At 39.2% G+C, this 16054-nt stretch overlaps 1 protein-coding gene and 1 long non-coding RNA gene across 3 annotated transcripts in view; one reads left to right on the plus strand and one right to left on the minus strand.

Annotated features, from left to right (window-relative positions):
• Positions 1-2427, minus strand: part of RORB (RAR related orphan receptor B) — a 188547-nt gene extending 186120 nt beyond the window's left edge. The window contains exon 1 of the mRNA XM_012759802.2: positions 1752-2427. Coding sequence (XP_012615256.1) covers positions 1752-1758 — 7 coding nt within the window. The 5' untranslated portion in view covers positions 1759-2427. The remainder of the gene's footprint in view (positions 1-1751) is intronic.
• A 567-nt stretch (positions 2428-2994) lies between these two features.
• Positions 2995-14496, plus strand: LOC105868717 (uncharacterized). Of its 2 annotated transcripts, none has more exons than XR_012922082.1 (3): positions 2995-3468; positions 8138-8202; positions 14271-14496. It is a non-coding gene; the product is annotated as an uncharacterized LOC105868717 (long non-coding RNA). The 2 variants fall into 2 exon arrangements; XR_012922083.1 differs by lacking the exon at positions 2995-3468 and adding an exon at positions 4867-7054.
• Positions 14497-16054: the final 1558 nt, after the last annotated feature.

Consider the following 16054-nt stretch of genomic DNA (forward strand, 5'->3'; position numbering starts at 1 on the left):
AGCCATAAGGGAATGTTAGAAGGAGAGAAAAAGGATAAAGGACAAATTGGCAACCCAGACCAGAGCAGGGGAAACCGAAAGGAGAGTCGATGGGGTGGTGAGATGGGACAGAAATAGAAAAACAAAGACAGGGCGTCTCTTACTAAGTAAAGGCTCTGTAGTGGCCAGTTGCTCAAGTATACTTTCTTGAAATTATTTGAACTGTGGAGCATGAATCCAACCCCTAAACCCGGGACAATCGGCTGGAGCTAGCGCGCACACACGGTGCCCCGCTCCCAGTGCGCTCCCACTCCGAGTGCGCGGTCAATCTAGACGTCCCACCAGGACGTCCTTGTTTCTTAGCCACCCCTGCCCCCCATCCCATGGACAGCTTTTCTCCGTTCCTTTTCCTCGTTCCCTTTTCTACCACACCCCAATGTCCAGCCAGCTAACCCAGTCTTTGCCTTTGAGTCCGGGCTCCTGGCTCGCGGTGCTGGGTCGGGGTTGGGGGTGAGGCGGGCTATCTCCCGGGCAGGAAAGGCATAGGGGGAAGTGGGTGGAAGCCGAGCACAGCTCTCTGGAAGGAGAGGAGCGATTGCAGTCCAACTGTCCCAAGGGCTCCAGAATGCGGAAAAGTCCGCAGCTGGCCATTTCCAACTTTTTGTTGTCAGGACAGGGAGGTGCGGGACATGTGAAGGTTAGAGAAGAGCCCCCCAAAGCCTCACAGAGTGGCAAGGAAGAGAGACTAGGGGTGAGAGTAGGTGCCCAGAGGCTTACACAGAGTCCCATTTCAGGCAGGCACCCACTGGTCTCTTGGTAAAAGTGAAGTTGTGGGTGGGCACAGAGCTCAGGAAACCTAGAGGTCCCCCGCACTGCAGGAGAGGAGACAGACTAAGTGACTTCCCAAAGTCTATCAACAAGCCGCTTCCGGTGGCCCAGAGTGCAGCCAGAGCAGGTGTAGCACTCCTGTCGCTGGCGCGCCGCGGGTGCAGTGGCCAGGGTCCTGGCCTGAGGGCGCACCCAGCACCTCCTTTCGCCGCGGCCCTTTATCTGACAAAAGAGCCAGAGCCCTGAGCTCCCCAGCCACAGGTAGCGTGGCCTCCAGTCGTCTCCGGAACTTTCTCGGTACAACTTTTTCGGGGTCGCGCTTGTCCCTGGGCCGCGCGGGCTTGGGCACGCGGACCCTGCCAGGGCGCAGAGCGGGCGCGAAGACGCGCGAGAAGGACGGTCCCCTAAGCTGCGTCCAGCTCCACGACACCGCCCCTCTGCCTACCACTCCGGCAAAGGGACGCGCCTGTCGACCGGGACGCTAGTGGGCCTTGTAACCTAGGGAGTGTGTGCCCGCGCGGGTCCACCCTGTCGCCCGCCGGTGCGCCTCGCGCGCCCAGCCCCGGCCAGCGGCCACTGCGCGCTTCCAGCTGCTTTTGCCCAGAGGCAATACTCTCCCAGCTCTTTCTCCATCCCGACTCAGCTTCAGCACCCGAGAGCGACGCGCAAAAAGGGTTCAGTGCAACTCAAGCACTGGCGGTTACCAACTAGCCTCTGTCCCCTTTCCGAAAAGCGCCCTCCCGCGTCCCTTCAGAACTCCCGAGAGGCACCCGCACCTTCCCCGTAACTTTCTACGCCCAGGCCATTTGCAGCCCCACCTGCGAGCGCGGAGTGCGCCCGGCCAACCTCTTTCCCCTTCGGCCGAGTGCCTCCCCTCCCCCAGCTCCCCATCTGCCCGGAGTTGGCCGGACCCGGGCAGCCTCGGTGCCCGCGGGCTCGCTTACCTCGCATGGTGTGGCCGCTCTCCCGCTCCGCGCAGTCATGAAGCTGCTCCCAGCCCGGATCCCGGAGAGTCCAAAAATCCCGCTCAGCACGAGTGAGGACGGCGGTCGGTGGAGAGCTGCTCTGCCGAGAAAACCATCCCTTTAGGCAGACGCCGTGGCCGCAGGGTGACGTTTGCCGCCGCTATGTTAACAGTTTGGTGTTGTTGACGGTGACTGTGTTGATGTTTGTTTGTTTGTTTGTTTGTTTTTTCAGGAAGGCTGGGAAAAAAAAAAAAACCGTTCTGGCTGGCCCCGGTGCCTGGGTTTTGTTTTGCTTTTTGTTTTTCTTTTTCTCTTTCTCTCCAATGTGCTTGCTTTTTAAAAATGCCACCGCCTCCGGCTCCGAAGATTTCTTTTGTGATCACTTGGACTGAGGAGGAGGAGGAAGGGCAGCGGCAGCGGCGGCGGCAGCAGCAGGAGGAGGAGGAGGAGGAGGAGTTGGTGGTGGTTTTGTTAGTTACAAAGAAGAGGGAGAAGGAGCAAGGGGGAAAAAAGGAAACAGAGAGGAAAGAAAGAAAGGCGGTGTGGATGGCAGAGCATGTGCGCTTTCACATGACATCTGTGCCTGTTAGCGGCTCCGCAACGTGGATTTTCACTGTTCAGTTACAGGAGGAAGGAAGGGAGCGGCGAGAGAGAAAGAGAGGAGAGACGCGGGGAGAGAGCCGAGAGGGGCTTATACGCGAGGGCGGGCTCGGCCGGGACTCCCAGGCCCCGCCTCCTGTCAGCGCCGCCGCCAACCAGCGCCCGGCGGCGCGGGGCGAAGCCGGGACCTCGGGGCGGCGACGCGACCGGCGGCAGGGGGCGGGGCGGGGGCTGGGGCCGGAGAGCCGCGGGCGGCCGGGGCTGCCTCTGGGAATTAGAGACCTGCGGGACGGGGCAGAGGAGGGCCAGGACGCACGGAGAGGGCCGGGGCGCACGGAGAGGGCCGGGGCGCACGGAGAGGGCCGGGGCGCACGGAGAGGGCCGGGCAGGTCTGCAGGTGACATGCACTTCCGACGCCAGCAGAGCAGGGGACCGTGGCGGGTCCTTCGGAGGCGGGAGGCGCTGGGGGCGGGTGGGGGCTCCCTGGGCCCGGAGTTCCGTCCCTCTGGCGCGCGACGCCTGCGGGCCCGGGCGGAGTTAGTTTTGGGTTTATGGCAGCGCTTTGCCTGGCCCACTGCTTTTTCTGCAAACTCCGCGCCTCTGGCAAGGGGGGTTTCTGTGGGCAGGTCGCTCTGGTTTTAAGTGGTTGAATGATGCAAACCCACTTTCCGCCACTTTTAACACAACTACTACAATGCAGTCCCATGCGAGTCGCCGTCCGCTTTCTTTTAAAAACGTCGTTCACATAGTCCCTGCTCCCCCCACCCCAGTCTTAAAAAAAAAAAAAAAGGCCCGGATCGTGTGTGTGTGTGTGTGTGTGTGTGTGTGTGTGTGTGTGTGTGTGTGTGTGTTCTTTTGTCAAGGAAATAGATTTTCATTAGCATCTGGAGAACCCCCTGGCGATGGGCTACTGGACTGAAGGGTAACAGCCCAAATTGGCTGTGGGACCACCTTAGTGATGCAAGGCAAAGGGCTGGGGCTAGAAAGTGTGACTGTGTGGTGCTCTTAGAAGGGTCCGGGCTTTGGGAGGAAGAAACTTAATTTTAATTGCTACCGGGAAGACAATTAACTATTCAGAGGCGATTGGCAATTAAATGTAGGTAAAGTTACTTCTCTTTCTTAGATGGGAATTGTCATTGATGACCATTTACTTGTACTTTGATAATAACCTAATACATACATCAAAACTGTTCCTTTGCAAGTTTTTCCCTCTCAGAGGGCAAATTAAACATATAGATGATTACGTCTACTTCCATCCCTATATAGTAGGGAGGGAACTTCTTAAATATTTTTTGGTTCACTGGTTACCCTAAAAGATTGGGAGGTGGAGAAATTTGCCTCATTTACTCAGTCTGAACGCATTGAGACATCTAGTTATTAATGTACCTGTTGGTAGAGCAGGCCTCATCACTGTTTAGGTATCCAAATAATTTGATTTTTACTAGTATTTATTCAGGTTATGTCATGTAAGAATTGGCAGTTATTTAGTTAATTGCAGAATTGGCAGTTATTTAGTTAATTAGAACACTGTACACTGCCAAGCAGTTTTTAAATAAAAAAAGGGATTACTTGCTGATTTTTCACCAGTGTTAAATTGATGTTGCCTTGTTGTATGCCCTTCTATTGGCAAGCCAATGTGTAATTTAGGAAAATTTTAGTATTAAGAGAGAAAGTTGATTGAGTCATTAATTAAATGAAATGAACAAAAGGAAGTTACTGTTCAGAATAGTTATTCCCTTATAAATACCTTTCTCCTAGATTTGTAATTGACACAGTAGTTAATCTTTTAAGATAATATTTAAGGCTCCCTGGTTTTATCATTTTTAATCAAGTAAAATATATTCATCATAACTACATTAAAGCTGTACTAAGTTATGCCTAATTTAGTCACTTCATTAAAAATTACTGAATATAAAATAGTCAAGAAACAAATTGTGACTATATCATTTTAATTTTATGTGCTTCAAGCACAGACATAGAAATATTGAAAATTCCAGTATCTTTGTAAACATTATATAATTATTGTTGTTATCATTTTAGAATTCTATTTGATAGTTCTCCTTTGAGTAAAGAGGAATTTCAAAATTCAAGTATTTTAACTTTTATGTAGTTTTAAGTTTCTAAACATTTATTGAATTCTGAAATTTCTTTTTACTGCTACAGTATCTATAATCCTTGAAAAAGCTAGTCAACACATTTATGAATGTATTTCCCCACCATCTTTTATATCTCTTTGCTTTGTGGATATAATAATGAATAATTTTGCCTAGAACATATTTCTTAATCCCTTCTGAATATTTTTGAAAAACTATTAATTAGAAATAAAGATTTAATTGTTATTTCATTTTTCAAAACTATGGATATATTATATATACATGATGCTGCAAAAATATTTTCTCTTTTATAGTAAAATAAATGCTGATCATTGGTTTATAATGTGGTGATTTGGGACATTTTAGATCTTTCTAAAAATTTTAAAAACGGAGTTCTCAGTGTTTGTAATAACTTTCACATTTATTTCAACTGAATGAAACCCATTTATGTAAAATAAATATTAAGAATCTAAATGAAAGAAATCAACATTTTCCTAAGAAGTCACTAAATATTTGTATATAATCTAATGGTTTTGTAACCTATCTGTCAGCAAATAGCCAGATTTCAAGTGGCATAATAATGATATATTATATAATGTCCTGTTCATATGAAGTACAGTGTCAGTAATTTCAGTTAAATGATTATAGAATTGTCTGGTTTCCTATAAACTTGAAACTCTGCTTTTGGCTCTGGGACTGAAGGATATTCTAAATCGATAGTTAAATTTTGATTAATTTATATGATAGTCACATAGCACTGTCCTCAATTCTCAAGAATTGCTATAATTTCACTTGGGATTGCCTGCTTACCTGCTTTTCTGACACATCAGCACCCCTCAGGGTGAGCTGTAAGGCCATGAAGCCATGGAGTACTGATGACAAGAAATATCCTGAAGGAGGCAAAGCTTCAGTATGAGCCAACCAGGTAGGGTGACCATGACATTTAGGATTATTTCAATCCTAAACTGCTTACACCAAAATAGGAAGTCATGCTTCATTATATTCTGAGTTGGTCAGACTATATAGAGAGAATATTTTAAGTAATTATGAATCTTGAAATAACATTGGCAATACTGATAATAGTATTACATTAGGAATGACTGAAAGATTAGGTGTATTTAACCCTGTTTAGAGGGGTGTGGTTGTGAAAATTGAGAAAGATATAAAGCTGCCTTTACATATTGGAAAGGCCCAAAAAATATCACAACTTTTAATGTTTGAACCTTTTAAAAATGGAAAAGGTGAAGTACTGAGCTCCCTGTGGTTGAAGGCATCCAAGACAGGGTTGAACGAAAGGTTCTGGTAAAGATGCTCTAGTATAAAAATTTTTATAATAGGTTGAGAATTGTCTAGATTACCTGCAAGATACTCTGTAGCTCTAAGTGTACAGTCGGCCCTCTGTATCCATAAGTTCTGCATCTGTGAATTCAACTAAATGCAAATCAAAAATATTTGGGAAGAAAATTGCATCTGTTGTGAACATGTACAGAGTTTTTTCTTGTCATTAGTCCCTGGACAATACAGTATAACAATTACTTATATAGCATTTATAGTGTATTAGGTATTAGAATCTAAAGGTGATTTAAAGTATACAGGAATATGTGTAAACACTGCACCATTTTATAGCAGGGACTTGAGCATCTTTGGATTTTGGTATCTGTGGTACTTCCTGGAACCAATCCTTTAAGAATACAAATGGACGACAGTATTCATATAGAATATAGGTAGCTAGCACTCTCAAAGCAGCTGCATCAGAGCCAGTCTTCCTACCTGGAAATTATCAGCTCCAGGAGAGCAGGAGCCAGGATTTTCCTAGAGTTTGAGAGAGCTCCTGGTGCTTTACAGGTGCTTGAAAATTACTGGTGGAATGAATACTTTCTATCTTTTTCCTGCTGGATGTGAACCACAAATGGAGTAAAGACCTGAGTAAGACCTCTTCTTTCTTAGTTTCCTAATAAATGAGCAGAGGTGGGGGAAGAGACTCTTTGCATTTTTAAACTCTCCTAATTTTGGGAAGAAAACATGATGGTTGAGATTGGTTACATAATTACAAAAGAAAGCTAAATCTAGTTATTTCCATATGTATTACTTTTCTCAATTTTATTAGCAGGTAGAGAGTCTTCTTCATAATCTTTTAATACTTTATGTTCTGCTTCATTTTAAAGTATGGATACAAATTCAACAAATTTTTAAAATGAAAAAGGAAAGCAAATGTTAAAAATGTGTAGCTTGTGTTTTATGTAATAAATTGGAAAAAGGATGGGCCAAAACACAAATTAACCCCAATATGTGGGATACAGGTGAGTAAAGCTAGCTAGAAAAGGATAAAACATACAGCTTAGGGGGAAAAAAAGGAGCTAACTTTTATTAGATGAATCTTATGCTCTACCAACTAAGTTCTATTTCTTCTAAGAGCCTACATGTTATACTTTATATCTCCTCCTCCCCCTGCCCCTTCCTTTCTTTGTTTTTTTTTTTTTTTTTTTTTAATAGCTTAGGAACAGAAGCTTGGAAACTTGTAACTTGTCTAAGATCACATATCTAAAAATGCTGGATCCAAGGTTCAAACCCAGAGATAGTCATTAAAATGTAAGTAAGTTCCACGAGTGCAGGAACTTTCTTGAATCTTGCCTGGTTAGTAGTAGATACTTAGAAATACACTTGTGAATAAATAAATGGACATTTGAACCATGTACACTGCATAATACTACATACCTGCATCCTAGTCACTAAGTTACATTAAATAAAAAACAGTGCATTTTGACTTTTTGAAAATAAAAGGATACTATGGAAAATTTATGAAGCAATAATAGGCTGATTTGGCCCATTAAGGAGTTTAGGAAAATATTTTTGGAATAAATATTTTAGATCATAGATAATGTAAGCCTAAATTAAATTGGCATGAGCAAAAATGAAAAAAATATAAAAAGGTTGGATGCAGGACACATTTTGCAAGCAGAAGGTACCACATGATTAGAGGACAGTGCTGTGGGCAGAGAGTTGGGTAAGGGAAGTGTAAGTCAAACCACAGCTTTGCAAGTAGAAGGCTGGTAGAATGAATATCCCATTAATAGAAATAAGTAAGTAAGGAGGAGTAACTTCTTGTTTAAATGGAGGAAAATGTTGAGATTAATTTTTAATTTTGATGCATCTTAGTGATCATGTCCAGCAGATAGTTGGGTATGTAGAACCAGAGATTTGGCAATTGGTTAGAGGTAAAAATAAAGATTTAGGAGACATTCAGAAACACCTTGAAGAAGAGAAACAGTATAAGATTTAATGTAAATAAATGAGTACATAAAATAATAGAATCACAGTTTTGTGTATATTTGTATTATATTTTGGATAGGGACAAACTTTTCTATATCAGGAAACCTAGACATCATAAAGTTAGATATGTCACCCTATATACATATTAAAAAATAAATGTTTAAATGTCAACGACCTCAAAACAAAGTCAACAGGCTGGAGAGAGTATTTGCTGCACATGTGACAGACAAAAGGTTAATAGCCTTTATAAACAAATGTATGCAAATTGATAAGAATTAGAAGAAAATTCTCTCAAACTTTTCGTTGAGAGGAAATGGGGGGGATAATTTAGTAGATAATGTCTTTTATTTTTACTTTATCATTTTTGATATATAGGTGTCAATTTCTCCTTCTTGTTTATAGCTCTGTGAATGCTGTTCCAAAAGTCCCTTTCCAGATCACCTGACCAGGCTTTAAGAAGATTTCTTGTATGTATACTAAAATATGAATTAAAATGCAAATATAATAATTTTGTAGAATTTTGCCTTTCTTGCTGATACTTTCCAAAATTTATCTTAAATTGGCTATTTTTCTCTACCTCCACTGCCTTATCAATCCAAGCTACGGTCCCTCTCCTGCCTAGGGGGTGTAATATTCTCAGAATATTCTTTCCACTCCGTTCTTGTCTCTTACCTCATTAATTTTCCAATTGGCAGTTAGAGAGATCTTTGAAAAGTACAAGTCAGATAATAAATATTCCCCTGCTAAAACAACATCAGCATCCTCCTACTGCATTGAAAAAAATAACCCACACTCCTTACCTTGGCTTAGAAGTAGGGTGCATACATATTATGGTTTGCCTGAAACCTTGTATAATTATTAAAATGCCTGTTCCCTTTTCAAATGTGTTCCGGTTTGGGCAATAAGTAATAGAGTTCTGCTGTCTTAAATGTTATGTTTTCAGAGAAATTGTCCCTCATTATACCACCTAAAGGAACACTCATTTATAAAAATTTTTTATCAGAGTGTCTCTTTGTTTTCTTTATAGCACATACCAGAATTTATGATTATTTATTTTCTTTATTATCTCATTAAAGAAATAATTTATAATTAATATTATTATTATCTTTTAAAAGTGGTAACCACTTTTATTTTGTGTTGTATTATCAGTGCCTACAATGATGGCTGACACTTAGCACATGCTTAGTAAGTTTGTCAAGAGAATTAACTTGGACTAACTGCCACTACTAAAGTGATGTTGTAACTAGTACCTTTTTCTTTTTAAAAACCTGATTCACATGTTTGCTAAGATGTCTTTACATCTCATTTTGCATGGAATATTAAGATTTTCCTTTCAAGGCAATTGACATATACAGTGATGATTAAGTATATTGGTTTTGCAGTAAAATGAAGCACCACCACAACAATAACAAACAAAAAATGCTTAAGTTCCCAGATCTGCTATTTGCCATGTAACTTCTAGCTAGTTACTGAATTTTCCTGGTATGACCTGCATGTTTGTATCCCCTACAAATTTATATGTTGAAGCCCTAACCCCAATATGATGGTGTAGAGAGGTGGGGCTTTTGGAAGGTAATTAGATTTAGATGAGATATGAGGGTGGAGCCCCCATGATGGAATTAGTGCCATTATAAAAAGAGGAAGAGACACCAGGATTTCCTCTCTCTCTTTGCCATGTGAAAATAGAGCAAGAGGGCCCTTGCCCGCCACTGTATCTGTCAGAACCTTGATCTTGAAATTCTCAGCCTCCTGTGAGAAATAAATGTCTGTTATTTAAGACATTTAAGACAACCACACCCAGTCTAATAGGTATTTTGCTATAGCAGCCTGAGCTCAGGTACTGCGTGAAACTCAGTGTGTGTGTGTGTGTGTGTGTGTGTATAAAATAGGGCTAATAAATTCAAAAGGACAGAATGAGATATATTAATAAAATGCTCAGGGTGTCATAAACAAGCAAAAATCATTAACTATTGATAATATTTTATTATAATCTTTTTTGTACATTAGCAATAGCACATTTTTGATTCAGATCAATTAGACTTTGTTCACCACACTGCACAGCTACTTCTAAACGATCAATGGATGCACAAAATATAAACTACAGGCAGTCCCCAGTTTATGGATTACCCTACTTACAGCGTTCTGTATTTCTGAATGGGCTCCCAAGGCTCCCCATAAGGATAATTTATAATTAAGAAAATTAAATTAATAATTCGGGAACTACTTCCTTCTGCACATGTAAGCAAACCCGCATGGCATAGGCAGTTCATTGGCATAACATCTTTATGCTAGTGGCTGTTTATCTGTCACTTACGCACAACATCGCTTTGGTCTTTCTTACTCAATTTTGTGAATCTGTGTTTCCCCTTCAACCATACCTCCAAAGCAAAAGTGTAGTGCAAGTCCAGGTGAGCCTGCAGCAAAGAGAAAGATGATTACAATGGAACAAAAGTAGACATAGATAAGCATTCAGAGAAAGGCCAGATGCCATCATCCCCTGGAAAAACATTAGGCTTCAGTGGCTCAACTACTGCAACAATTACAAAGGATAAAATGAGAATAAGGGAACATGTGAAAGGCCTCAATTATTACTAAGCAGCATGGCAGATTAATTATTGAAATGGAAAAGTTATTATTGATAATCAAAATAAGATCAAAATAAGTGTACCATTCCTATTAGCTTAGCGTTGATGCAATATTGGGTGAGTGTTAACCTTTAGTATTCTCTTTTGAAATTTCTCCTATCTCCTATCTAAACTCATTGTATCAGTTTATTATTATGTTCTGTTTGTCTGAATTAAAAGAAAGAGCACAACAGTTTCTGTAACTTATTATTACAGGAGTATTATTACTAGTATTATACTATATTCTTATTAGGACATATGAGCCATTATAGTATTGTTATTATTGCTATTATTACCTTAAACTTGCCGCTCATCAGGGATCTAGTTACATACAAGTCTGCTCTAAAGATGTTCTCAGGGACATATCTTGTCCGTAACCTGGGGACCACCTATAATTTAATATTTATCACATTATTAGTTGTGTTCAATTTGATTTTTCCCAGTTGCTTTATGACCACCCCCTTTTTTTTCTTTCTTATTTTGAATTAGTCAATTTTGGATTATTTCATTTATTTCTCTTCTATTGGTATGCTGGTTATACATTCTTTCACTATTCTTCTAGTAATTTCCCTAGAGATTAACATCTGTCTGTGGATTATTAAAATTAATATAAATTAGTACTTTTTCAACATTCCTGTCAATGCTAAGAGCTTAAACATTGAACTCCATTATCCTTCCCCCAACCCTTGAATGCTATGTTGTCATGCATTTTAACTCTACATGTATTTTAACCTTCTTAAGATATTATTACTTTTGCTACTACTATTATTGTTATTATTTGGGATAGTCAACATTTCTTTAGATTTGCCCCAAGTTTGGCCTATCTACTTTTCCTAAATTTTTGTGTTTTCCTTTGAAATTATTTTCCTTCTGCTGGAAGTACTACCTTTTGCTATTTAACAGCCCTTTTGTTTATGCTACTGATGATGAATGTGTACAAGTGTCTATGTTGCTTCACTTTTGAAAGATATTTTCACTACTTGCAGATTTTGTTTTTCACACCTTGTTCATATAATTCCATTGTCTTCCGTCTTATACCTTCTCTGTTGAAAAGTCAGCTATCACTCTTGTGATAATAAAACTTTAAAAATAATGTATCTTCTTTTTGTGTCTTTTTGTGATGTTTTCCTTGTCTTTGGTTTTCAGCTGCTTTATTGTGATGTGCTTAGATGTGGTTTTCTTTTTAATTACCTTCTCTGGACTTTGAAGCACCTCTTGAATCTACAACTTGATATCTTTCAGGATTTGGAATGTTCTTGATATTTACTATTAAATGTAGCCCTTGCCCCATTCTCTCTTTTTCCCTTCTCTAGGGAGATGGTGTTGCATGTATGTTAGAACTTTTCCCCATGTCCCAGATGCCAAATGTCCTTTTCACTCTTATATGTAGTTTCCATCTTTTTTGTTCTCCAGACTTCCATCAGTATATTGTATACTTACCTAACTTCTAGTTCCCTAATTCTTTCCTCAGCTATGTCTAGTCTTCCAGATTGTTAAGGTCTTTGTTTCAGTTATTGTGTTTTTAGTCTTAGAATTTCCATTTTGTTCCTTTTTATAGATTCCAATTATCTGGTAAAACCCTCCATCTTCTGTTTTTTTGAACATATGAATACATAGTGACTTTAAATTTTACATCTGATAATTCCAATATCTGAGTTATCTGTTCCTTTGATATATTGTTTCTTTATTCTCTAGAATTTTTAAATTGAAATTCTGGACACAGTTTAAAATAATTAAACAAGCTCTGGATGATCAAATGTTACTTTTGATGGAGGCAGAGGGTATTTGTCTTTCTGTGTTCCAGAGAAGACTGAAATGGACAGGGAAAACACAGGTCAAGACAATTTTGAATATTCGAGTTTGAAAAAATTTGTTGAAAGGCATGTACATAGCTGAAAACTGACCAAAGGCATTTTCCAGTAATATTAAAGATTTTTCTGTTTGTTTCCCCTTCCTTCCATCAAAATTGTCACTGGTATGTTGCTGCATGTTTGTAATATCACTGAAAATACTATTCTTTTTTCAACTCACTCACCAAAATCAGATCATGTCTTAGTACAAAATGTTGTTTTCATCTTTTCTACTGCTTAAAGGACAGATGGGAATCTGCATTTTCCCTTGAGATCCCACAACATAGTGAGGTTTCATTGGAATTTACTATCATGTTTCTTTCCTTGAAATAAAAAATATACAGCTAACTGCAGCTACTTTAGGGACCAAGATTACCATCGCCATGTCCCTCACTTAGAATGAATCCACATATATGATATGGGTTGCCCAGTTTGAATGCTTGGCATTCCTGGAGCCCGATGACATTTTGATAAATGATGAACACACATAATTTGAAAATTTAAAATGCTTTGGCAGAAATCAGGAAATGTTTGTGTTAATAAAAGCATAATTTTCTGGATCAAAGCAGATAAGGGAGGCCAATTTTCTCACACAAGGGCTGCAGAATCTATTTAGTGAATGAAAAGAGAGGTTGAGGCAAGCAAGATGAACTTTTAAATAAAGGCAGACTACTTTATCAATCTGAATCAGTTTTAGAGTAGTCCATCTTCCTTTTTGGAGGGTCACTGGGAGTAAAGGGATGAAATCAGTCTAGTTTTTAAAAACTCTGAGCAAGTATACCAGAACTCTGTAGTGGGATGCTTACAACCTCAGTCAATTTGTATCAAAATGTGGAGAAAAAGTTTTATTCAAATGTAAATTCTGTGGAAATAAAGAATGAGAGAAGAGATGAGAATTAAGGGATTAAAAAAACCTTGAGAGAGACTGGGAAGGCACACATGTCTTTAACACATGGTAGCTAATGTGTACCGTAAATTTGGTGGGACATATTTCAGACTAGTCATTCTATGATGAATGAGAAAAGGTAGGGCTGGGTTATAAGGATGGAGAGCAGAAAAGAAAGAAGAGGGGATAAAGAAAGAAGAGAAGAGGACAAAGGGCAGGGAAATTTCAGCTTTGTTTATTGGCTTCTATGAGGGGAAGTTGATTGCTTAGGACTGGAATTGATTGGTTTCATGAGAAGTGGTACCTGGGTTTTTGTTGTTTGTTTTGTATTTTTGGCAATTGAGTCTCAAAGGTGATGTTCTCACAATGGCCCCTGTAAGCTACCAGTCCCTATCTTTAACCGCTATAGTCTATCATAGGAAAGTGACGTGGTGGGTTTTTCTGCTTGGGTTAAGTTTATTTCCAACACGCAAATATGAAACCAGTATACAAGGCAATGTTCGCAGTCCCCTAGTAAAAATTTCAGAAAGGACTTTGTTTCTCTTTATTACAAAGTAAACACATATCCATTAGCTAAGTTATTTTATGAAGATTTAAAAAATTATTTTGTTAAATCTACCATTGTTAATCTTGGAATCATGTAAACTTAATAAAATTAGTGCTATGAGACAGCTATACTGTAAAAAGAAAAAAAGAATTTCTTACAAATCCCAGTGAATCTGCAAAAGGTAAATACCTTTAAGTGAGTCTTTTTTATTTTTTTTTATTTTTCAATTCAATAGGTTTGTTATCCTCAAAATGTACCAGGGACAGGAAAAAAAGTATTTTGTAAAAGAATTAATTTTTATGGACCATGAGTCTCAAAGGGTTATATAATCAAAGTGGAACCAGGAAAATGTGGCTTTGAAAATAATTGGTCATGTTATACTTTAACACATGTGCAGGTGTGTCCGTAGAGAAGTCTACTGAGGTTATTTCATGTGTTTAAACTCTACGATAAGTGGATAAAGAGCTATAGATATTTGCTTAGATTGCTTCTATCTCTTATCTTTGCTTCTGGAGATCCTGCCAGGATATAAATGACATGGATAAGTGGAGGGATTGGGGCAGCAAGTAAGCTTGTGCTCCCTGTTCCATTCCAAGGGGTCAGTTGTGTTAACTTCCTGTCCCAACAGATTTGGAAACAGAAGAACAGTGTCTGGCAAGAAGGTAGTGCTGGTGGCAGGACCTGAAATCTATTGGTTTAGAAGAAGCCAGAAAATTCAACCACACAGAAGTGATGACAACAAAGGAGAATAGCCCTTTCCCACACATGGGGAGCTAACTATAGACCACCAAATCAATATTTTGACCTCAAGCCCATTGAGCTCAAAATTAAATAAAACAAACCATACACATCTACCACAATGGCTATTATTTTATTTTATTTCCTTTTTATTAAACTGGAGCATGTATGAATGAGGAGCTACCAGGGAAATGCAGATAAGCTTTTAATTTTTCCAAGTTGTCTTCAATCAAGAGTAGTTTATTACAGTATGTCTTATATTTCTTATATGTTACCTGTCCACAGAGATGATTTTTCCCCCCCTGGCAAATTTGTGTTTCCTTTAAATGTTGAAATTGCTAGGTCTTTAGTAACCTGGCTGCAGATTGGTCCTTTTACCTTGGAAGGCTATCACTTCTGGGTAATAATTGATTCTTACACTAGCCTTCAGAAAGCCCTACAGTCTCCCAAAAAGGAAATTTTTTTTCTAAGGACTTAAGAACTTGACTGCAACAAAAAGACGGTAAATAGAAACATTAAATGCCTAAGGAAAAGACAAGCCGGCTTTGATCTTGTGATGAGTAGGAGCCAACTCAGTGCCTGTGTAAGCATACTGGACTTGGGGAAAAACCTGTGGAGGATATAGTTACAAATGCTTGAGATGAAACTCACGGGAGGAAAAAGGGAATTATTTTTGGAAAGCATACTTTACAAAGCCAACTTTATACAGCCATGACTATATTTACAGGTGAATGTCCCATTCATTTAAAAATCCAGCAAATACAGATTTAAGTAAAATCTGCCATTTCAATCCCCTAGACGTTTCAACAGAAGTCAAATCTTGAGTAAATTCCGTTACAGAGACAATAGAAATTGTTAAAAGTCACAAGCCATAAGGTATATATTTAAATAGAAATCTTTCTAAAACATATTCTAAGATATACATAAGCCTGAGAAATGTTTGCCCTATGTAATTTTGTTTTCCAATTTATGCAGAAAATTTGTAAAATTTTTGGAAATGCAAAAGGATATCTTAAAACTCAAAAATTAAGCAGACTGAATAAAAAGCAAAACTAAAATTTACTGATGATTTTGTGAATCACATTAAAATGATCATTTTTAATAGTCTTACTTTTTAGAGCAGTTTTAGGTTTACAGAAAAATTGAGCAGAAAGTACAGGGGGTTCTCATATGCACCCTACCTCACTCACACAGCAGTTTCCCCTATTAATAGCATCTTACATTAATGTGGTCATTTATATGTAGTTTACGTTAGGGTTCGTGCTTTATGTTGTACATTATATGGGTTTTGATAAGTGTATAATGACATGTATTTACCAATACAGTATCATACGCAGTAGTCACTGGTCTAAAAATCCTCTGTGTTTTGCCTATTCACTCCTCCTTCCTTCAATCCCTGTCAACCATTGATCTTTTTACTGTTTCCATAGTTTTGACTTTTCCAGAATGTCATATAGTTAGAATCATACAGTACGGAGCCTTTTTAGATTGCTTTCTTTCACTTGGTCATATACATTTAAGTTTCCTTTATATTTTTCATGGCTTGATAACTCATTTTTTTTTTTAGCACTGAACAATATTCTATTGTCTGGATGTACCACAGTTTATTTATCCATTCACCTACTGAAGGACATCTTGGTTGCTTTCCATTTTGGCAATTATGAATAAAGGTGC

Source organism: Microcebus murinus, chromosome 12 (assembly GCF_040939455.1).
Source record: "Microcebus murinus isolate Inina chromosome 12, M.murinus_Inina_mat1.0, whole genome shotgun sequence".
NCBI lineage: Eukaryota > Metazoa > Chordata > Mammalia > Primates > Cheirogaleidae > Microcebus > Microcebus murinus.